The sequence below is a fragment of the Acomys minous genome, assembly GCF_964271855.1.
Source record: "Acomys minous genome assembly, chromosome: 17".
NCBI classification, from domain to species: domain Eukaryota; kingdom Metazoa; phylum Chordata; class Mammalia; order Rodentia; family Muridae; genus Acomys; species Acomys minous.
The window spans coordinates 39,738,620-39,762,637 of NC_140500.1; the positions used below are offsets into that span (position 1 = coordinate 39,738,620).

A 24,018-nucleotide genomic window follows, 5' to 3' on the forward strand; every position below is an offset into this window, starting at 1 on the left:
ATATATATGACTCATCACCTGTCCATCCTTCTGTGAAGTATTAGATATATTACTGTGGATGATGGTGGGGGAAGACTGTCATGTATGGGATTGTACTATTGTATACATTTCCAAAAACGTGGCAGTTCCATTGTGAAGCAATTCCATTAATTTGTTCTAGTGGAGGGATTAATCATTGGGAAGCAAATGCTTTAGTACAGAGGTTCATTGCAAATAAGAATAACCGGACAAAACTCACGAGTAGCAAGAGAATGCCACATTTTCTATGCTGCAACAGACGTATTAGAGGAATTTTAATCCAGCAACATGGCTGCTCTGCTCACATCCAAAAACCTTTTGATCCAGCTGGAGGGCCGACAGCTTCACACCTTGAATCCCTCTGGCTGGATTTCAGACATGCCCTTAGTACACACCTTTAATCTCAAACAATGATGTCTAATTGAGGGACAGACAACATGAAAAATTAGATAAAGATTTGATAGAATAGGATACTCCCAACTCTCAAAATAATATCACAGGACAGAAAGGTTATTTAAGAGAGTGCAGGGAGGGTCAGTGAGTGTGTTAGGAGTCAGTTGACAGGTAGTACAGGGCTGAGTTTCTGGCAGTTCAGCTGGTGGCAGTTCAGCCCATGGAGTTCAGAGGCAGTTTTTACTGGGGCAGTTTTAAAGAGAAAGGTTGCAAAGAGAACAAGCTAGGTACAGGTAAAAGAACAAGCCAGAGAGTGACAAGGAGCCAGATTAGAACAGATTGCTAAAGTTAGTTTGAGACTAAGCAGAGCAAGTCAATCAGAATCTGAGAGAAGCCAGTTTAAATCAGTCATTTTGGAGAGAATTTTGAGCAAGAACAGTTGGCTGAGTTGAACCTCCCAGAAAGAATTCAAAAGAGAGGTAGAAAGGGCGAGCATATTCAGCCATAAGCCTCTGAGATGACAATTACGCCCAGGTGAATAAAAGATAAATTTACACTTTATAAAGGATCTGTATAAAAAAAGCCTGTTTGGTAGATACAAGGAAACTGTTTTGGTAGGAAGTTTTGGATGACTCGGAGAAGAAGAAATCGGTGACAGTGGGAAGACAAAGTCTCCTAACAGTCATAAACCAGAGACTTGAAGCTCATCAAGCCATTTTAGCTGATAAAACAGGAGCTTAGGTCAAATGATAAAGAAGGGTTTTATGTAAAACTATTAAGAAAGATTTTTCTTTAAAATATTTTACTGTTTATAAAATTTAATAAGGGTGATATAGATACATCAGTGGTATTATCTATCTATCTATTTATCTATCTATCTATCTACCTATCTATCCACTAAAACACATACTTTGAACATCATAATTTTACATAAAATACAATCTAAATACTGTATTGAACTTATATCTTGATTATCAGATAGTTCTTACTTGCTTCTCCGAAAACTCATCAGACCATTGGAATCTATATTTTTAGCAGCTTCATTTTTCAATTGGGGTAATTACTTGTGCTACATTACCGCTCTTTGTAAGTTCATGATAAACACATTTTTTTGATAAGTATTTTATTCTCTAAAGGACCATTCAGGCCAACATAACATTTTTAGAGCTACTAACTGCAGTTTCAGACTGCAAAATTACTGTGAACTTCTGGTGATTTACTTTAAAATATAAATTTTAGAATAGTAAGAACTGTTAATAAACGTGCAACATTTTTATTCTAAAATAATGTATTTTTTTGCCACTCTAAAATATATTTTAAGTAAGTTTTTATTTATTTTTTCAGGTAAATGCAGATGAGAGAACTTCAATATTTGTTTTGATATGCGCTGTAACCTGTGTATATTGTACAGTAGGCTAAAGTAGCTTTATGGTTTGTGTGTTAGTTGAAAGTATCACTTATTCTCTCCATTGTGGTTTCTTCAATTACAAGAAAAAACTCATTAATAATTGGTTTTTCCTGAAGCTTCATATAAAAATAGTGCTTTTCTCCTTGGATCAAATAATCTTCAAATTAAATTTTCATTTCTAGCCCTGTGGATATTAACTTTGCCATGGTGCAGAACTCATAGATTTTTAAACACTTGAAAGAATTCATGCAACTGTGTGATATGCTTTATTGCACTGACAGAACACAAAAGTATGTTTTATTTGTAAAAATTTTGCTGGCAAAGTTTGTTGCCTATCTACTACTAGATCCTACCTTGGTGCTGAGACCGGAGAGTCAACATTCCTGAAAATGCCACAGCAATAGCTGGGCAAGCCAGCCCGCTGTCATTGGCTCTTTGAGTCCTTTCATCTGCAGGTTTTGCTGCTGACCACTGCTGCTTTCTGCCGCTGCTTCCGCTACCACATCCATTGACATGGATGTGTATCCTAATATCCCTACATTGGGAATCAATGTCCACTGACAATCAGGCATGAACAAGCACATTTGCACAATGGGCCACACACATGTGTGCTGCCCAGTAAGTGTCCAGGCCTGGGCTACTGCTCAGGTGTATAGCCATGCACAAGTGTTCATGTGCATGGTGCATCACACCATTAGACATTACTGACCAAACAAGTTCAGTGTTAGGAAGATGAAGAACTTCAAGGAAAAAGTGGATTGTGAAACCAAACGTGGAGCACATTTTAGCAAGAGACAATGTGAGACTGGATTAAGCGTCTAATAAGTGTACTCTTGCATATGAGTAAGATAGAAGAGAATAGGGTTACAGAAGGATGATGGGATAGGAAAGAGGGGGAAAAAGGAGAGGATGTTCAAAGGCATGAAAAATGTGTCTAGAATGGATGCTGCTGCTTAAATGTTTATTAAGCAGCAGGATGACTAGTTAATAATAATGTATCATATGCTCATATTTGCTGAGTAGAATTAGCATAGTTTCATTTTAAAAAGCAATAAGTATGTTACACGACTAATATGTTAATTAGCCTAATTTAGCAATATAACAATTAAAACATATCAAAATATCGCACTCTGCTCTATAAATACGTGCAATTTCAACTTATTAAAGTTTTTTCTTAAAGAAATGTGTACTTTTCTTGAAAACTGTGAAACACTGGAAGTATGTTGTAAAGGTATGGTCTAGTGGAACCCCTGTACCTTGGGTATGAAAGGTGCAGTATTTGTTAAGAGGTTAATCTGCACATTGTCATCTTGAATGGATTTGGAATCACTCAGGAAACATATTTTTGGTAATGTATATGAGGCTATTTCTAAATAGTTTAAACGGGGGGGGGGGGGCGGCGGGAGGATGCATCTTGAAAATTGGTGCTAGACTATGGGCTAAGGTCTCATATTACCCTCCCCAAACTGTGCGAGAACCAACCTAATACTATGTATGGAACTTTTAAACAGCCAGGAAGCCCAGATTATTCTTTCACAGAAATCACTCTGCAGCCGTGCACAACACCAGAAGAAAGCTCAGTACCAGAAGAAAGCTCAATATGTACACAACAGAAGGACAGGATCACACTTGGCTGAGATTAAGAGCAGTGCTTGAGTTACACAAATATGCAACGTCTTTAAGATTACTTGCAGGAAAAAAAAAAAGAGGACTTTGTTTTAATCCATTAATTTCATCATTTGCATATTCTTGAAATTGTTAATAAAGTCAAGCATCACAGAGATTTCTTCAAACCACTCAGACCCAAGCAAAGGGAATGTACACTTTTTCATATACACTAGTCCTTTCCTAAGTGTGGGTACTTTCCAGTAGAAAAGTTTAAGTTATTTGAGGGTCATTATTGTTGAAAGACTCCTTTCAATTTACTAATAAGTGAGAGCCTTAGAGCCTGAATTATATAAATTAAATGAAAAGACGTGGACTGTGCTAGAATGTCCCCTGTGAAAGCTTTAGAAGAGAGAGGATGAACCAATCTATTTTTACATTATTTTATTCCTCTTGCATACGCCATTTATGTTCATAAGCTGTCTAGGTAAATGACTGTAAAGTTTCACACTCACAAGAATTTCTCATAGAATGTGCTCAATATATGAATTTTTCTATGCCCATGTGAAATACTGACTCAGTAGATTGCAAAGGAGATCCTAGAATAAGGATTTTTCATAAGCTTCTTCAGTGGATTTGTGTAGTTATCCCAAATGCTGGGCTGGGAGAAATAATGATAAAGTTTTAAAATAACCTTTCTATTTCAGGAAAAATAACACTATATTAAATGTAGCATAAAAAATGTCTAATACTGTGGATCCAGGAAAAAGTTCACTATCAGTAAAATACTATTAGATAGAAAAGTATCAAATGAAAACATGGTAGTCCAACGTTGTGAGAAATTAGTTCTGTGAGTTGTCAGTTTAGTGTCAAGAAGGCTCCAGAATTTCTGAGTTACAGACAGTTGCTAATTCAAGAATTCCTATACTTGATAGGTACAGAAATATCTATTTGTGTACTCTTAATTACATCTTGTGAAACAGGGATTTTCTATATGTATGTGCATACACAAATATTAATATGTATGAAACAATCATTAAAAATAGACCTCTTAATATTATAGAAACAGTTGCTAATTTTTAAGATAGTTATATTATTTTACTTTATATTAAAATTATTCCTTAGTTAAAGAAATCACTTCCAGAAATTGTTAAGGATGAAATATGCTATATGGAAGTTGACTCTAGATAATTAGAATAAGTGTTGTGGAAGTAGATAAGGTTCTATATGAAACAAATTTAGAGATTAGTTTTTTAAATGTCCACAGTGGATGATATGTATATAAGGGTATTTGTATCTTATCCCCTAGTTCTATGTGTAGTTGCTCATTTTTCTTCAATAGAAAATAGTGATAAAATGGTAGAGGAAATGAAAAATGTTCTATATAATAGGAATACTTCCCACATAGCTTCTAAGGTAATAAAAGCTAACTACTTTCTAACGCTTATCCCACACATAAAGGAGGTGATTTGGAATATCAATATATCAATTTTTGGTATATTTTGGTGAGGCAAAGTCATTACACTAAAATAGTTTTACATGCCCATCTAGATTTTCAGAGATATAAGAAACGTTTCATAGAATTGAGGACACTTTTGATAGCATTGCTCAAATTTACCCTGTCATAATTGCCAATAATGTTTCCATAATTTATCTTCAGCTATGAACTTGCTAGTAGACAAGGCAACTAATTACATAAAAACCTGTCAGACAGCAGGTTACCAAGAAGAGACTTGATACTCTATGAGCATATACAGGGGGAGGTAATCCCCCTCAGGAACAGTCATAGGGGAGGGGAATAAGGGGAAAATGGGAGGGAGGGAAGAATGGGAGGATACAAGGGATGGGATAACCATTGAGATGTAACAAGAATAAATTAATAAAGGAGAAAAAAACCTGTCAGAAACATAAAATCTGTTTTTCTTAAAGCTAAATTAAATTGGTTCTTTACATCAAGAGTCAATGGCACTATTAAGATGTTATAAGTTCTCAGAATATCTTAGAAGCCCCAAAGGAGTGATCAATTGTTTAAATGGTATTATTGACCATGATTAATATAATCATGTTTATCATTTGGTTTTGTTTTCTTTTATACCAATGCCATGGCTGTAATCTTCATTTGGAGTGCTAACATTTCCAAGGTGATTGCTTGACATTATCAACTCTACCCCAAGATCCAGAAGGTACAAGATCCATAATCAGTGTGTTCTCTGTACAAACATGGGGCTCTGCCTTCATGTATCTATAGTATGACAGGAAGTGTTGCTAAGATACCAACACAAAATATGATAGCATATAAATAACACTTCAAATAGGTGATATCATTCTTTTTAACAAGATAATTCGTGAAGACTGGAAACATTAAAATATGCTTTGGAAATATGATCCCCTTCTTAAGTTTCTGAATATTTATGGTTTGTAATCTGCTAACCCTCTCTCTCTCTCTCTCTCTCTCTCTCTCTCTCTCTCTCTCTCTCTCTCTCTCTCTCTCTCTCTCCCTCTCTGTCTGTCTGTCTCTCTTTGTATCTATGTGCTTCTACTGGAATTGTTTATCTTCTAAGGATAAGATCTTTATTAACATGACTGAAGCTCAGCTTGTAAGTAAATACACATTTCCCCCAAAAGAAACATAGAAATGGCCAAGAGATAATCTATGCAGATACTTAACACTCCTGATCATCAAGGAAATGCAAATCAAAAACTCACACCTTTTAGAAGAGCTATTAACTAAAAGACTAGATATAAGTGTTGTTAAGGCTGTGAAGCAAAGGTAACACATGCTATCTTTACGATATTGTTAATTGGGTACAACCATTAGGAAAAAGAAACAATATGGAGGTCCCACTAAAAACTTAAAATGGGATCTTTCCTTGCTCTTATTACATTTTAGTGTTGATCGCAGCATGGCTCACAATAGTTAATATATAAAAGCTTACTGTGCATAACTTATTCATTGAAAGGATAAAGAAGAGGCAGGCTACTACATGAGAGTTTCATTGGAATATGGGGATATTATTCAGCCATATATCAGAGACATTTTTATTTCTGACAGCACAATTCGGCCAGGAGGACATGTGAAGTAAGCTATAATATGCTATAAGGACTGGTATCAGGAAGATGAAAATTATTGTATGAACTAATTTACAGGTGGAATCTAAAAATGCCATGAACATAAGAACAGTTTGTGCAGTGGTAGATACCAGAGAGAAGATGGCTGGTTAAACACAGATGTGCTGGCTAATGGGCACAAAAGTATTTCATTAGTATGATGAGTATTCACAGAACACTGGTGTCCTACAGGGAGACAAGGCTAGCCACCCTGTACTGTGCACTGGAACTTTGCTAAGACAGTTAGCTTCAGGTATAAAAAACCACACACAGGAATAAGGGTAAATACAGAAAGGCATGTTAATGATTGACTATAGTAATAAGTTGCCATGTCTGAGGGCACACACAGGCACATGTCCAGCTCACTTTTTCTTCCACAATTTCTTATCTGAGAAAATTTTATGCTGGTGAGGATGTGGAGAGAAAAGAACATTCCTTCATTGCTGGTGGGAATGCAAACTAGTACAACCATTTTGAAAAACTATCTGGTGCTATCTCAGAAAACTGGGAATAAGGCTTCCTCAAGACCCAGCTATTTCACTCCATGGAATATATCCAGAAAATGCTCCACCACACAACAAGGACATATCCTCAACCATGTTCATAGCTGCCTTATTCATAATAGCCAGAAGCTGGAAATAGCCTAAATGCCTCTCAGTTGAAGAATGGATTAAGAAACTGTGGTACATTTACACTATGGGATACTACTCAGCTAGTAAAAACAAGGAAATTTTGAAAATTGTGGACAAATGGATGGAACTAGAAATGGTCATAATGAATGAGTTAACCCAGAAGCAGAAAGACTTATATGGTATATACTCACTCACAATTGGGCACTAGCTCAAAAGGCATGCCCCACGAAAGTCTTCACTTACCAGGAGATTGGGATAGATGTGAGGATATCCTACTGAGACTTTAGATAAGAGAAATATAGGAGATGGGGAAATAGAAGGACTCAGAGTGTCCTAGAAACCAACAATAAGAACATCACGATGGGTGGATCGGGGCCCAGGAGGTTCTGCTCAAAATGTTGCACTAACCAATGACAATACAAGTAGTAAACATGGAACACCTACTCTGATCTACCTCATGGACAGGATATTCTCCACAGTTATGTGGAGAGTGGAGACTGACTCTGACATGAACTCTGGTGCTCTATATTTGACCACCTCCCCTTGGTTGGGAGGCATGGTGGCACTCAGGGAAAGAATAAGCAGGCTACCAAGATGAGACTTGATAGCCTATGACCATATAATGTGGGAAGAGGTCCCCCTCAGTCTTAGAACTAGGAGAGGAGAATATGGTGAAATCAGGAGGGAGGGAAGAATGGGAGGATACAAGGATGGGATAACACTTGAGTTGTAATCTGAAGAAATTAATAAAATTAAAATAAGAAAAGAATACCACCTTAGGGAATCCAATAATTAAATTCAGAGCAAGGAATGAAGTAAATTATAAGAAAATAACCTCACCCCAGAAAGTATGGAATCTGCAGTTAACACTGGCCAAACACTCAAAATTATAGTAGAAAAAGAAATTGTGGAATAGCAGGAGAAAACAGACTCCTAGTTAGACAGAAAAAATAGTAGAATGAGTAGACGAGAAAGCAAACACCTTCACTGTTCAGGGCACAGTAAGACTGTGAAATTTCTGGAGTGACAATTTCAATCCAGAATTGTATTTCCAAGAAAACTATTAATCAAGGGAAATCATGGAATAAAGACACCTTTGAAATAGCTTTATTATCAAGTTAATTTTAAGAAACTTTTGGAACATTAAATCTGCCATAATAAGGAAATATATTTAACAGAAGAAAAGGGTGGCACTTACAAAACACTGTGTTCTTATCCAGATACAGGTACATTGAAATGGAAAGGAGAAACTGAGAAAGATGTGGAATGGAAATAGTTATGTCCACAGGACACTAAGCAAGTGAATAAGGGCAAGAAAACATGAGAAACGCAATGATAATGCTCCCCAATAATGCTTAGAGAAAAACAGAAATTAGTGGGATGTGGTCTTTATTTTTCTGATTCAAGCTAATTGGAAGTGGGAAAATGAATTTTTATTTAATACGATTTCATTGCTCATGCATACAAACAAACAAACAAAAAATTAGAGTCTTCCATGGGTTGGAACATGCTAGATTATCTACTAAAGCGTGTTCACATACAATAAAATCTACATGCAGTGCTTTGACTATATACTACCACAGGTTGGATGTTCTGTACTTTCAAGTGCAAAGTAATCATTGTAATCATGATCCATATATACAAGTTTACTTAAGTCACCATTAACCACTTATCTTGCATGTTAATATTTAAGTAAAACAGAGTAAATAGTAAATAAGCAAAAATTAGAATTAGGGAAGACACAGCTTTGGGCCGCATACATATCATGCAAGTATATGAACTGTTCGGTGTTACCTGAAATATTTTCCTGGAATGTGAGAATTCAAATTAAATATTGGTCTATATATAAACTATCAATCAATCAATGAAGGGACTGCCATTTGGTCTAACTGTCTGAAATTACAAAAGGCAGCTATTCAATTTGAAATCTCTCAGTATTTAGTAAGCTATTATTGTGCTTGTCTTATCAAATTTATATTGTTTATAAAAACCCAGTGTCACTTGGACTGTTTTTCTTCTGAAGCTTACAGGGGGCACTGCAGGATTGGAGAATTTTGTGGTTCTATAGATGATAAGAAATGATACATGATTTTGTTTGTTTCTATGATTGTAGTTGACAATTTGTAAGCATCAAGTATTTGAGGACCAAGAATCCACTCCAGCATTAATTGTGGTAGTGAAGAAAAACTAATAAAACTTATTCTGACCACTGTTAACATTTAACAAATATTTTATCACCCTCAGAAATAATCCCTGCATCAATACTTTATCCTTCAAACATGTCTGCATTAAAATTCGTCAAATCCCTCTTTGTAGGAGGAATATAGATGAAAGGGTTGAATGAGACACTCATTTTCACAGAAAATTTCACTGCGGTTCTCACAACCTATACAATATGACAACTGTGTTGCAATGTCTTGACAGTTCTCTGGGCTTGTATACTTGATTTACTTAGACAAGCTGTGCCTTATGATAAAGTTGGGCTAAAAACGTCAAAGCCTCAAGACTGCCATTTAAATCTACAAAGCCTCCAATTTTCTACCTGTCTTGAATATGTATTCCTCTCAGTAATGCTGACCAATCTTAGGGAGTCCTTTCATTCCACATTAGAAAAAGCACAGGGCATTCTGTATGCTGGTATAATAAAGACTTCTATCACAAAGAATAAACAACTAAATGAGCAGCAATAAACTTAATTTGCACATTAGATATGCTTTTCCAAGTTCCGACATTTCAGTTGAAAATAATGCTGAAGCAATGAGGCCTATAATTGAACATCCAAAACTTCTCCAGTGGGGAAACAAAAACAAATGTTGCCTGCAAACAAGATCATTTTTATAGCCTGCTGTTACACTGCTTTTTAATAATTTTCTAAGTGCCAGATTAAATAATTTGCCCCTTTACATGATACTCATGTAACCCTTAATATAAGTATAGGGGGTGATTTTTTTAATCCAAGTCTTCAAAAATGAAAACCTTTAAAAACAGTTTTCCTCTCGATTCCTTCTTTGTGCCTACGAACATGTCCTCAGATCACACTGGGCATCTTGCAAGGATCTGGCAAGGCAGCTGCTAATTGCATTCACAGTGTCTGAATGGAAAATTGCCTCATCCTGCTGCATTAGTGAAATAGAAATTTCCAGGCACACAGTGCAGATAACTTCAGAATCCTTTTAACACAGATAAGCTGTATCAGCTAAAACTAAGCTCAAAAATATTTCACTCTTGTAACTATTATCTTTTTACATGTTATCTAACAGCAACATTTCCTGCATGACTGAAACTGATAAGTAAATTCAAAGGGATATGATTGTTTTATCAGCTTTATTGAAATTTCTCAGTTGTTATTCACAACTCTGTTATCCTTATGGTCACTAGCATGTGCGAATTTAGGTTTGGAAAATAAAATCATCTTTGACTTTGTAATGACTATCAGAGAGGCATTATGTATCACACAGCACACATACTCATAAGTATTAAACCATCTCAACAACCAAATGGCACTTTTACTCAATAGACAAGAGAATGGTTAGTTAAACATAACTATTTTTCCAAGACTGAGATTATAGATTTATAGATAGTTTTCTTGTTTGTTTCTTTTTTTTACCAATGCTATCATCAATGTCCCTAAATGAGAAACAACAGTTTAAAAATGATAATTTTTTAATGCTTGTAAATATACTGTTTACATGTTTTGTGTGTATCTGTTATTTTATTCACACGGTCCCAAGCCTGGCTGAAGAGCCACTTCAATGGCTGCTGGAAAAGGGAGAATCACTGTGCTCCATGATTGACTTCCCCTAATAGGTTATTCAATGGTGATGGTCAGCTCTAAGCACAGGAATAGAGGATCAACACTAAATAGACAACGACAGTTATAGGAAATCTCATGAATTCAGGTAAGGTTGGGGGACATAGCAAAAGTTGGAGTGACACCCATGATGTAAATAGAATGGACTCATTTATGAAATCCTCAAAAATTTAAAAAAATAAACAAAGCCAGTGAACTGAAGTAGTAGATAGGAAGGGAAGTCTGTTGATTTTTTTGTAAACAAACAAAAAATATTTTTTATTTAATTATGTCTTTCTTCAGGAATAGAGCATTTTTGGATTAAGGTTTAGCTGTTAGAAATGTCCTCAAATATAGTTGAATTTATTTCCAATGAAAGAATTAGAAACATCCTGCCGAACAGGATTACTTGCCTCAGATGTGTCGCATGGTCACCAAAACAGAGCACAGTCCAGACACTTCTAAGTGAGTCATCTTTTTTCTCTTCTCTCTTTCTTTGTTTCTTTGTTTGTTTCTTTCTTTCTTCTCTCCTCCTCCTCCTCCTCCTCCTCCTCCTCCTCCTCATCCTCCTTCTTTTGAGACAGGATCTCTCTGTGTAGCCCTGGTTGTTCTGGACTGTCTTTGTAGACCTTTCTGTCCTCAAGCATTCAGAGATTCACCTGCCTCTGCCTCCCTGACTCCTGGGGTTATAGGTATGTGCCACTGTACCTGGCTTCATCTTTCATTTTTATTTCATTAACTATTACTGTGCAATGAATACTGTGATACTAACTGTTTCTAAGGTCTCTGAAGAAGCCTTTCATTCAGTTCAATCTACCCACAACATTTTTTCTTTAGTCTTTGGAGTGAAGGGGTATAAGACATTTTACCAGTCAAATCATGAGCTCAGTTATGGTATTTTGTAGTGCAGTTTAATTCATCAAAATTCCACATAAATCGGTCCTCATAGAACACATTAATACTGCTAACATCTATTTTACCTACTTCCTCTTTTAAACCAATGAGTTTTGTTATATCTCTAACACTCAACTATACTGCAAGAACATCTTCCACTATACTTTATTATACATCTATCATTCAATGAAAATGAACTCTCTACACTGTCTTAATTTAAAATGATGCAATAAAACTAAATGCATTTTCTTCCATGACATGTTTTTTACTCAAATATAAAGTACATTCAATAAACATAGAAAATTTTGCTGCAGAATAATCTATTATTCAATAAAATCATGACATATGTCTTGAAACAAGCAGTCCATCTCTGACTTAGAAACTGATGACAATACAATCTTAAGAAAGGTGATTTTTTGTTTGTTTATTTTTGTGAAATATTCTACACTGTTGGGATTTTTGACACATCAATTCTTATTAGTTACATTTTGCCAGAATGTCTCAGACAATTGTCTACATTATGTCATACACTTGAGACAAGTTGACAGACATATCTTCTAGGGATAAAGGTGAATATTTATTTTTCATGAGTTATTTTAAATGATAGTTGAAGATAGGCATTAACTTCTTTTCTTGAATATATTTATTCTTTAAACAGATAATATGGGGGAAATTGCAGAAATGAATCATTTGGGCATAATTAACTGCACACAATGCTTCACTGGGACAGTCATTTTATCATCCAGGAGGCAAGAATTGACAGAAGTGACACAACTTCCAGTAAACATACCATTTTCATGAGCTGAGATTAAATATAATAAGGTAGCCAAAGTAGAGAATATGCAATACTGATACTAATTATGTCCCTTGGTGATAAATTGAGGTGTGTGTGAGTTGATATCAGCTTAAAAGATTTAACAGCGGAATATGCAGTTTTACCTTCCCAAATTGTGTGAGACTATTTGCTAGGAGGGGAATGTCATAAAGCTCACAGTGTGACTTTATTGTTTTCTCTTTCAAGAAAGCTGCTGATTAATGTGGGTTGACAAGACTCTAGTTTCCTTAGTTAGGTTTATGTACTAAGGGTTGTTTAAACAAATGAACAGGTTATATTCTGGATTGAGTCAGATATGTAGTATTGTGGCTTGTATAAGAATGGCCCCCATAGGCTTATATACTTAAAACTTGTTCCTTAAATGGAAAAACTCTTTGAGAAGGGTTAGGTGGTATGGCCATGTTGGAGGAGATTTGCCACTGGGGCTGGGCTTTGTGGTTACAAAGGCTTGAGATATTCCCAATGAGCTTTCAGGGAAGTAAGCTTTCAGCTGCTGTGTGCTTCATGCCTGCCAGGTATTGCAATGTTTACTGCTATGAGGGTGTTGGGCCCCTAGCTCTCTGGAAACAAGAAAATACACCCCTTAAATAAAAAAAAATTTTAACCAAGTTACTGTGGTCATGGTATTTTATTACTGCAATAGAAAAGAAGGTAACACACATAGAAAATGTTTATATCAAATGAGAGCATCTGAGAGACATTTAACCAGGAAAGGGGCTACCTGGGAACTTTACCAAAATGTTCATGGGCCTCAAAACTAATGCATGTGGGGAATTTTAATATTCCACAGCAAACCTTATCCTTACAAAAGCAACCCCTGACATTGTAAACTGCCAGAATACTCACATTTACCGTAGCATACCATACCATACCCCATTAATGATTATGGTAACAGAACTTTTAAGTAAATGTTGAACTGAAATATTCTACACAGACAATATGTTACCAATTTGGCATGGCAACACAAGTCAAGACATGCCTAGCCAATGGTAATATGTTACAAGGCTCCCCGAGGACAACAGATTACCTTTCACGATGAGACTGCCACTGCTTTTCCCATTGCCAAACTGATTTGTGGCTACACATGTATAAGACCCAGCATCTGACCTCGTCACGTTGCATATCTTAAGGCTGCCATCCTCCAAGAGAAATACTCTAAAAAGAAAGTATACAATGGAAAAGCTATTTGATAAGAATAAATCACAAATAATTTCAAATATTACTTAAACCATGAATATATGATAATTTCTATTTAGAAATAGTCTTAAATCTAAGCATTGGCATAAAAGTCATAAGATTTTTCTGTTGATACAGATTAATTATGTTATCACTTGATTATTGTTTATTTCAGTGCATCTTAAAAGTTAAATAAGTACCTGATACTCTAACACTCAATTGGTGGATGAATAAAAAGTGTACTTGTAGAATAAAAAGTGTCTATAGAGAAAGGAGAAACTGTGGGCAAGGGCACCTCTGTGACAAGCTGGAGACCTAAGCTAATATAGGCTTCTGGGAAGATATGAGGAAGACTCTAGCAGAATCCTAGTAGTAGAGGTCACAGAGCCTGAAGAGGACTCCCTCTAACTAGACAAGTCTCCTAGTAGAGGGAGGGGAACACCAACCCACTCACAAAAATGTTGACCCAAAATTCACCCTGCCTACAAGATGCACAGAGATGAAGATAGAACAGATGGACCAAAGATTGAGGGACTGTCCAATCAATCTCTGGCCCAACCGACGACCAACCCATGGGAGAGAGCCAACCCCTGACACTATTAATGATTCTCTTCTACGCTTCTATGCTTACTGAAAGGAGCCTAGGAAAGTTGTCTTCTGAGAGGGTCCACCAAGCAGCAGTTAAAAACAGGTGCTGAGACTCACAGAAAAATGTTGGGTAATGTTTAGGGAGTCTTGTGGAAAAGCAGGGGGAAGGAAAAAAGAACCTGGAGGTACCAGGAGCAACATAGGAAGACTGATAGAGCCAATTAACCATGGCCCAGAGGAGATTGCTGAGATTGAAACATGAAACAAGGACTTTACATGGACTGGATTTAGGCCCCCTACAAATATGTAGCCTATGGGAAAGTCAGACTTCATGTGAGTCCTGTAGTAAGGGGACCAGGTGCTGTCTCTGACATGAATTCTGTTGCCAGCTTATTGATAACTTCCACCATGGCCACAAGTGAAGCAAACAGGCTCAGTCCTCATATGACTTGATGAGCAGGGGAGGATGGGAAGAAAGGGAATGAAGGAAGAGGAAGGGAGGGTAGGACTGGGAGGTGAGGAGGTATTGGGCTATGACCCGGGAGCAAAGTGAATAAAAAAAAAAGTGTGCCATCAAAACCAGATAAACAAACCAACCAACAAAGTGCATTTGTCATACTTTGGAATAGTCAACCTCCTTTTGAAAATTGAACTTAGATTTGCAAAGATTGAGGCCAAATTTCACATCTTAATCAGTACAGTCATAAACCAAGTCTTTGTAGCCTTTTTTGATGACTGAACAAGGTGTGAACCAGGAAAATATTTACCTCTGCTAGACAGTCTAAAGGATGATCTATATGGTGCTGTGTGCAAGAGCTGCACTTCTTATGTAGCACATCATTAGGGAAAGTAGCAGCCCGAAGTAGAAGCATGAACTAGTTATGCACCACTTGGAATTAAATATGCTTATACCATATAGTGCACAAAAGAGGACTAGCTAATACCTTCCGATCTTTCACAGAATGGTACACATCAAGTTTTCTCTGACATTCATCAACAGTCCATGTATATATCATAATTTTAATGTAAATAGAGAAAACCCAAGCATATTCTTCCTCACCTCATCAGAAAATATTTTAATTAAAGAAAGAAAAATGGGAAAAAATAAAGCATTTTTCCAAATTTAGGTTTCCATTTCTATGACACACAATGTTACTTAGCAATTTCTAAAACACCACTTAAAAATACTGATTGGTACTCAGAATTCTACCAAAGAACGTAGCAACAAACTAATAATGATGACTCTGGTTTTCAAAGGAAGACGGCAAGCCTATTTGCATGCATGTCATACCTATTAAAAATAACAAAACGTTATTTGTAGAAGTGCAAACAGACCATTGTTTCTCATCTGTGTATAACACAAAACGGAGCTAATATAATTAATTACCCAATTTGAACCACAGTGGATACCAGCCAACTAGAATTTACATGAAACCAGAATCTGATTCTGGGATAACTACTGAGGAAGGATTCCAAATTTCTGTCAGTGAGCAGAAAGGATTTAGAATGTTCTAGCCCATGCTACTTAGGACATGGCCGTGTTCTCCCGGAGCAGATGTGTACTATAGTTCTGAATTCTGAAGCATCTGGCTTAACAAATCCTGATTCGCCTTAAATTGAAATAGTATGCAGGCCTTTACCTGACTTAATGAGAAGAGGACAGCATAATAGGCAGTGCTGTGCATCCTCTACTTCTAGCAGAGACTATCAAACATTTTCCTGCATCCTAAACTAATTTAATATTGCCCAATAAAAGATAATGACAAGATATTATAGATACTGATTTACTTTCAGAATTTTAGACTCAACAAGATAGGAAAGATGTTTTCCTCATGGTCGCCAAATACAAATACCAATAACCTGATTGATTCATGGTTCTTCTTGGTGTAGGTATTTTATTCTATATATGTGTAATAAGATAAATGAATAGCAAAAATACTTAACATCAATGTAGAAAAAATATGTGGATAAAAACTTCAGTATGCTTCTACTTAACAATAAGCAAACACTCTTCAGATATAACAAGAAAAATGAACAAGAATGCATCCAACCACAATCAAGATACAGTGAATAACTGATACTTACAGATTAGGCATAAGGCACACTATGGACTGATGGAATATTTGCTTCATAATTTTGACAACATTTACATAGAAACATAAAGACTGATATTTTGTTAACCTTCTTTTGTGATATTTGTAAAAACATATTATGAGAAAGTATTTTGTGACATATGAGTGAAGAATTTAAAAATACTCTGTGTACTCTACACTTAGGCTTCTTTAGCATTTAAAGAACAAAGTGAAGACATGATACAAATGAATTTGATTACCTGTCAAAAATCAGGAAGAACATTCTGATGATAAAAAAGTGGAAATTTAAATGAATAGCAAAGAAAGTACAATTACAATGAAGAAAGTAAAAGAATAATAGTTTGATCAACTAAATACTTTTCAACTTCAGGCAACAGTAAAGAACAGATCGTGTAAGTTAGTGTGGACAAATGTCAGCACCATGAAATTATGGGAAGGTTTCCCATAATTCAAAAATAATTTAAGTAGGTAACTGAGAGTCTGGTAATATAAAACATGATTTTTCTTTTTAGATTATTAATCCAATGATTGCTAGATTACTATATTTAAAGCAGCTTCAACATTATTGTTAACAATACTTATTCAAGGAATACCAAGTTACTATTTTCTTTGAAAGTAATAATCATTGGTCCAAATTTGAAGAGATTATGAGCCATTAAGAGCAAATATGCCAATATATAAAAGGCAAGGGCTCATTGAATCCTCAGGTCAAGTTCTGAACTCACTGCTGATGTCAAGTCCACTTCACCAGTCTGAGTACACATAAAGGTGAGTAAATAAGTAAACAAAGAGACAGCTGACTTGCATATAGCCGAAATCCTCACCACAGTTTTCTTTAGAATATCAAACACTTATTTTACTAGTTTACATTCACTTCCTGTTTCCAAAACACCGTTTCCAAAAGAAACAGTTAACTGATGTATTTCACATGGGTTCATAGTTTTATTAGTATAGAGTGAGTTTTAGTGGAAGATTTTCTTAATCTGAGTTTCAGATAATCTAGTCATCCCCTGCAGTGAGCCAGAAAAGGTAGCATGTACACATGTGTGCAGCTTTATAACTTCTTAGCTGTTCTAAACCACCCTTCAACTCTGAGCAGTTTCTCAGGAGACATCACCTTGGTTTTGGAATCAAGATCTCTCATTGAACCTGCAGTTTGCTATGTCAATTATGCTGGATTCCTAGTAAGCCCCAAGATCCTCTTGTTTCTGTTTTACCCCTGATGGGATTTTTTTTAAAAAGGAACTAGAGATTACCAGGTTTTTCACCTGGGGTCTGGGGATAGAGCTCAAACCAGGTCCTTATACTTGTACAGTAAACACTTTCTAACTGATCTCTCCCCTCAGCCATGGCTTTCCTCAAATCTTAACATCATGTTTAATACTGTGTCCACTGTTATGGAAGAATTTTGAACACCAAACAGGATGTAACTATGATGGCCACACTGAGTTAAGGGTAACTTTTCTTTTGTGTCATGGTGATACTTTATAAATGTGGTAAAATTATGGACTTTGGGGGTCAGATGGACTATGACTTAAACCATTATATTTAATACTTAGATGGTAAGAGCTAGTTATTACCCCAAGTGTCCAGATCTTTGTGTGTGTGTGTGTGTGTGTGTGTAGTATAAGGGCATTAATATTACCTCCCTCGGTCATGCAAATTGAATAACACTAATTCTTAAAAGATGATAACAAACAAAAACAAAAACACATTCTCTGACTCCAGCTAGATTTCAGTACATTTTTAAGGTTAATGAACTGGCTTCCTATCTCATCTCTAAGTATGCAAACACTTCCTTAATTCCTTGAACAATACAACAGAAAAAGCAACAAATTCATCACAGTTCAATTTGAATGCAAGTATGTAAAAGGTATATCCAAAGCTTTAAAGTAAATATTTTTTGGTTGACACATGTTTGCACAGATTTGCAAAGGAACATGTGGTAGTTTGTTTCATGGATGCACTGAGTAGTAATAAATTCATGTCAATTAACATAGCTACCACCATAAACTTGTATTGTTCATTTATGATAAATAGATTTAATTTGTGCCTTCTAATTATTTAAGGTAAATATTAAGGTAATTATTAAGGTAATGCATTACTCTTGATTTTATTCATCCTCCAAATTGTGCTGGAAAACAACAGACGCTACCTCTGAAAGAATAGTGCTAAGCTCACTTAATTACCTCTGACCTCCCCCTTCTACTCTTGTCTAAACCACTGCTCTTCCACTTTCAGTTTCTCAGATAGCAGACTTTTATAATTTACTTTTTAGTGAGACAATGCAGTATTTGTCTTTTCATACTTGACACTTGTGTGTGTGTGTGTGTGTGTGTGTGTGTGTGTGTGTGTGTGTGTGTATGAATGCTTTTAAGCTATTAGGACAGAGAATCTTATCAAAGTGGTGATGTGGGTGGACTGGGAAGACAGGATGCTGGGGGTTGAAAATAGTGTAATGCCAATAAGATGATTCTAGCAACTAGTTACACTGCTTGCTTTCCTTTCTCACTTCATGATATCTGTCTGTGCTTGGCCATTTTATCGAGTTGTTTTAAAATTTAAATTCATTACGTGCTAGCTATTCCTCCCATTATAAATCAGTTCAATATCCACCTTAATATTTGGGCTTCTTCTTTGTGCCATGATTAAAACTATAATATCCATACATCTTGTGGTTGTGTCTGGTACTCACTCTCTTAAAATTTGTCTGTTTGGATGCAGCAGTATGCTTCCTGTTTTAACTTATCTATGGTTACCTGTTCTTTTGTTTTTGTGTCAACAAGTTTTGACACTGGATTTGTGTTTCTTTGTTTTAGGAAAAAAAACTCTTTCCCTCATGTCTTTATTCTCAAGTACATATTTAACTGATATATTCTACCCTTTACATAACTAAAGAGAAACCTTTCCTACCATTTATCAAATCTAAGTGTTCTATTACTTGAGTCAGTTGTACAATATGACACTTATATTTGAAATGTTGTACAAGAAGGTGACTTTATTAGTCATATATATAGATGTAATATGTCCATCCAAATAACAAGAAGGGGAGAAGTTCATATTTTTCTGCATTAAATGGTTCACTTGATTTCATAAGTGGTGCATAACATAGGAATTAAGTATAGGAAACCATTCTGAATAGCCAAATGATACCAGGTATGCCTCACTGTGACTTGTAGAAATTACACAACACATAGAGACATACAAGTTTAATGTTCAACTCAAATACTACAACTGAGTGAGCATACAACATTACTATCTTCTGAGTGACATGGAGAAATAATATGGGCAAATATTGGGCTCAAAATTTGTATCAAAATAAGGAAATCAACCTGATTTCCAACTCTTACCTTCTACTCCATGGACTATTGTAAGTAACATTGTTATGATAAATAGCACAGCAAATAACCAATTAAGGCTTTTTTTTAATATGACACATAGACATCAAATTCTCAGAGTTATGTAATGTTTTGTTTTCTTCTTTCCTTAAACTAAATGTTGTATCTATGTACATGATAAACTGTATAAATGTACATCTATTTTATATCTATAATTTATTATAAACATGTGACAAATATCCAATGCACTTACAGAGAGACTTACATAGGGCCTTTACACATAGACTCTAACCTGACATGAAAATGAGACTGTATTTTTGTGTGTGTGTGATAGCTTATCAAAATGTAAGGACACAGAAGATTAGCAATAGCTAAATTTCTTAAGACGAAGGAAATTAGGACATTGAGCAATTATACTTTCTTATTGCTGAAACTAGAGCAATATTGCTATTTTTATAGTGAGATTATTAACTAGAGTATTGCTTCTGGTCCTGTCTGAAGATAATACTGTAGACCATGAAATTTTAATTGACTGTCTAATTTTACTGATATCTGGAAAATGTAAAATAGATTGGAATGAAATGAGTTAGATGAGAGGCAGAAAAATCTGTATAAATTTTTATTCTTTACAATTCAGTCTCAAAGTAAAATAACCCCCCAGAGCCCATTTTACATCAAATATTGAAACTGCATTCCACTGCTTTTTTTCACCTGATCATTATAGTTAAGGTATGGTGTAATATCTATGCTAAACACATTGCCAATTAATAACCTTCACTTTAAGAATTCATCCCTTAATAAGCTACCAAAATGTCTGGCATGCTGATTGACTGAAAAGTAAATACTAAGGCATACATGGGTAAATAGAAATAAAGGTTATCTTCCTTCAGTTCCCATGTCAACAACTTTAAATGACCCTAATGACAATACAATAGAGGGACTATCAGGCACTTCAGGCAAGGCTTAAATTTCAGATTTAATTAATTAATTAATTAGAATTCAGTTTATATTCTCATGGGATCATCCATGCAGTAAATAGTGAATAAAACTACAAGAGAGATCTGGTTAAGTTGCAATGTTGTCTCAAAGGTCCTATTCGAAATGGGCCTTGACAAACTGAATGATGCAGATCATCTCCTGCATGGCACGGTACACTTGTAATCTTAACTAGTATTTAAACACACACACACACACACACACACACACACACACACACACACAGAGAGAGAGAGAGAGAGAGAGAGAGAGAGAGAGAGAGAGAGAGAGAGATGCTAGAAAGCAGAGGACTATTTACTATGAGTGAATATTTTATTTAGCTTTATTCCATTGTTTTAAAATTTTGGGAAAATATATATCGGCCTAAATAGGCATATATAAGTCCACACACACGCACACACGTGCACCCACACCCACACACACACACACACACACACACACACACACACACACTCATACCTTCATATAAAGAGTCTTGAAAGTCCTATGGGGGGTATGTGGTCATAATTTACAAAAGTAATTTAATTTTTAGGTTTTCAGAGTAGCCAGATGAAATCTCCTCCCCTCATATGCCATAGTTTTGAGCTCCAATCTGCTTGTCTATACCTATTCCTCCTTTAATACCACTGTTTCAGAAGCATTTTTAGAAATCTCTTATGTTGTTTCTACTCCTCTGGCTGTCATAGGTCATTATAATATGATCTCAGCAGCAAACGGGAGGAGAAACAGATGAGTCCCCTTTTCTTTCCTTTGTATGCAGAACCCGAGTTCCTCTACAGACTCGCCACAGAAAAAAGGATGTGATTTCAAAACTACACTCATCTATGTCTTGAAGTGATGCTTGGCAGGACAATAAGATACGACCTTGCACTAACTCCATCCTCACTACTCCATCATCCTTTCTGGAGCAAAGGCCTAAGCTCGATTTCCTGTGGAATCAGGTATATCTAGCCCACTCTGCCCTTAAGTCCTACAGTTCACAGTACATTCGTCTGTGTGAGGGGGTTTCCCACAGAAACATGGCTGAGAAGCTGTGTTAGCCTTGTCATTTTCATTTTAAAGAAATCATCTGTTCTCCAAATCTAGTAGAAAAGCTTAATTTTTTAAATTTTCTTCATAAAGATAGGTGGCATATGAATGGTAACACAACTGGTAGATTTACTTGTTCTGCACGTGGTCCTGAATTACTCTCTTGAGACAGGCAACAGGGGATCACTTACTTGATTCTCATGTACACATTTTATAGAGCAGCAGTTTGGGTATAAGAATAACATCTATAGGATTTTAAATCAGTTTATTAATGTCCATCAACATTGCTGCCTTTAAATAAATGCAACACATAGAGAGATTAAAAGCATAGTCAAAACTTCAAGTGGATGGGATTTTTTTTTTTTTTTTTTGCCCAAAGATTAGACTCCAGATTGAAAAATGTTTTTTAACAAACAATCTGTATGGAATATTTACTGTAAACCATCTTCATTTTCAGTACTTTTAAAGCCTTGGCATTGTACTCGGAGTGATAATTGTACTAGAGGTGATTGGATACATACAGAAAGATGTACCAGGCATAAGCAAATAATATTACATTTTGTATGAGAGAATTAAACATCTGTATAAATGGTGTATGGTGTGTGTGTTTGGTATGCTTGTGTAGTGTGTGTGTATGGTAAGTGTGCATTTGTATAATACAGTGTATATTTGTAATATCTGTGTATAGTGTTTCCTGCACACTATATGATTTGTGTAGTATGTGCAGTCTGAGGTACGTATGGTATGAGTACATAGTAAGTGTATGATGTGTGCAGCATGTGTGTAGTGTGTGTGTGTGTGTGTGTATCTAAAAATGATTACAAGCACATGATGGCTCTATTTCTATATTTAAATGAATTTTATAAAGTATACAATTAACAAGTACTTCAGTATGCATATTTTGATCATGTTTATGCACTTGTATCATGAAAGGCCAAAATGTTTTTTATTAATATCATTAATGAATTCAATATAGTAATGAACTTGTACAAACACTTTGCCTAAAAATAAGCATTGGTCAAAGTCATCGATAAAGTGCTTATTTAATCAATGTATCAGCATCTTCTCTAGGCTGCTTATCTTTCTTATGTAGTTAAGGATGATCTTTTTTTATTTTTTTATTATTTTTTTCCTCTGTCAAACACTTTATTACAAATTAGTCTAGCTTATTAAAACAGAGAGAACATTGTAAATCCGTATTAGCCCACTAGCTTGGTAAATCTAATCAATGACCAGTTCATGGACAATCTTGCATTGTAGAGTTCTTATTTACCTTGGACACTGAACTTCTAAAAGCCTAGTGTTCCCAAGGGAACAATAGGCATAAAATTCCACTGTCTGAAATGCTCCTTTTAAAAATTAAACTTTAAAATTTCTCTGTAAATTTTATACATTAAGACATCTTCACCATTCCTTTCTACTCCACCTCTTCTCACTCCTACATCCTCTCAAGGGCTGGAGAAATGGCTCAGCCGTTAAAGGCTAGGCTCACAACCATAAATATAAGAGTTCAGATGATCTTTTTTTAAATTTCAATTTAATTTTATTAATTTATTCAGATTACAACTAAATTGTTATCCCATAACTTGTATCCTTCTGATCCCCCCTCCCTCTTGCTTTCACCCTATTCCCCTCCCCTAGGTCTATGACCGAGGGGGACCTCTTCCCCCACTGTATGGTCATAGGCTATCAAGTCTCATCTTGGTAGCCTGCTTATTTTTTCTTTGAGTGCCATCAGGCCTCCCCATCAACGGGAGGTGGTCAAATATGGAGCACCAGTGTTCATGTCAAAGTCAATCCCCACTCTCCACATAACTATGGAAAATGTCCTGTCCATTGGGTAGATCATTGTAAGAGATCAATGTTTACTATTGTATTGTCCTTGGTTAGTGCATTAGTTTGAGCAGACACCCTGGGGCCCCCATCCACCCATCAAGATGCTCTTCTTGTAGGTTTCTAGGACCTTTGGGTCCTTCTAGTTCCCCATTTCCAATATTTCTCTTACATAGAGTCTCAGTAGGATGTCCCCACATCTATCCCAATCTCCCGGTAAGTGAAGACTTTCATGGGACGAGCCGTTAAGGATGATCTTGAAGTGATAGTGTTGATCATCCC

At 35.7% G+C, this 24,018-nt stretch overlaps 1 protein-coding gene across 2 annotated transcripts in view; it reads right to left on the reverse strand.

The window, feature by feature from the left end:
- Positions 1 to 24,018, reverse strand: part of LOC311588829 (contactin-6) — a 324,841-nt gene that overhangs the window by 39,515 nt on the left and 261,308 nt on the right. For both annotated transcript variants that reach the window (XM_084766812.1, XM_084766813.1), the window contains one exon: positions 13,711 to 13,838. In XM_084766812.1, the coding sequence (XP_084622938.1) occupies positions 13,711 to 13,838 (128 nt within the window). The remainder of the gene's footprint in view (positions 1 to 13,710; positions 13,839 to 24,018) is intronic.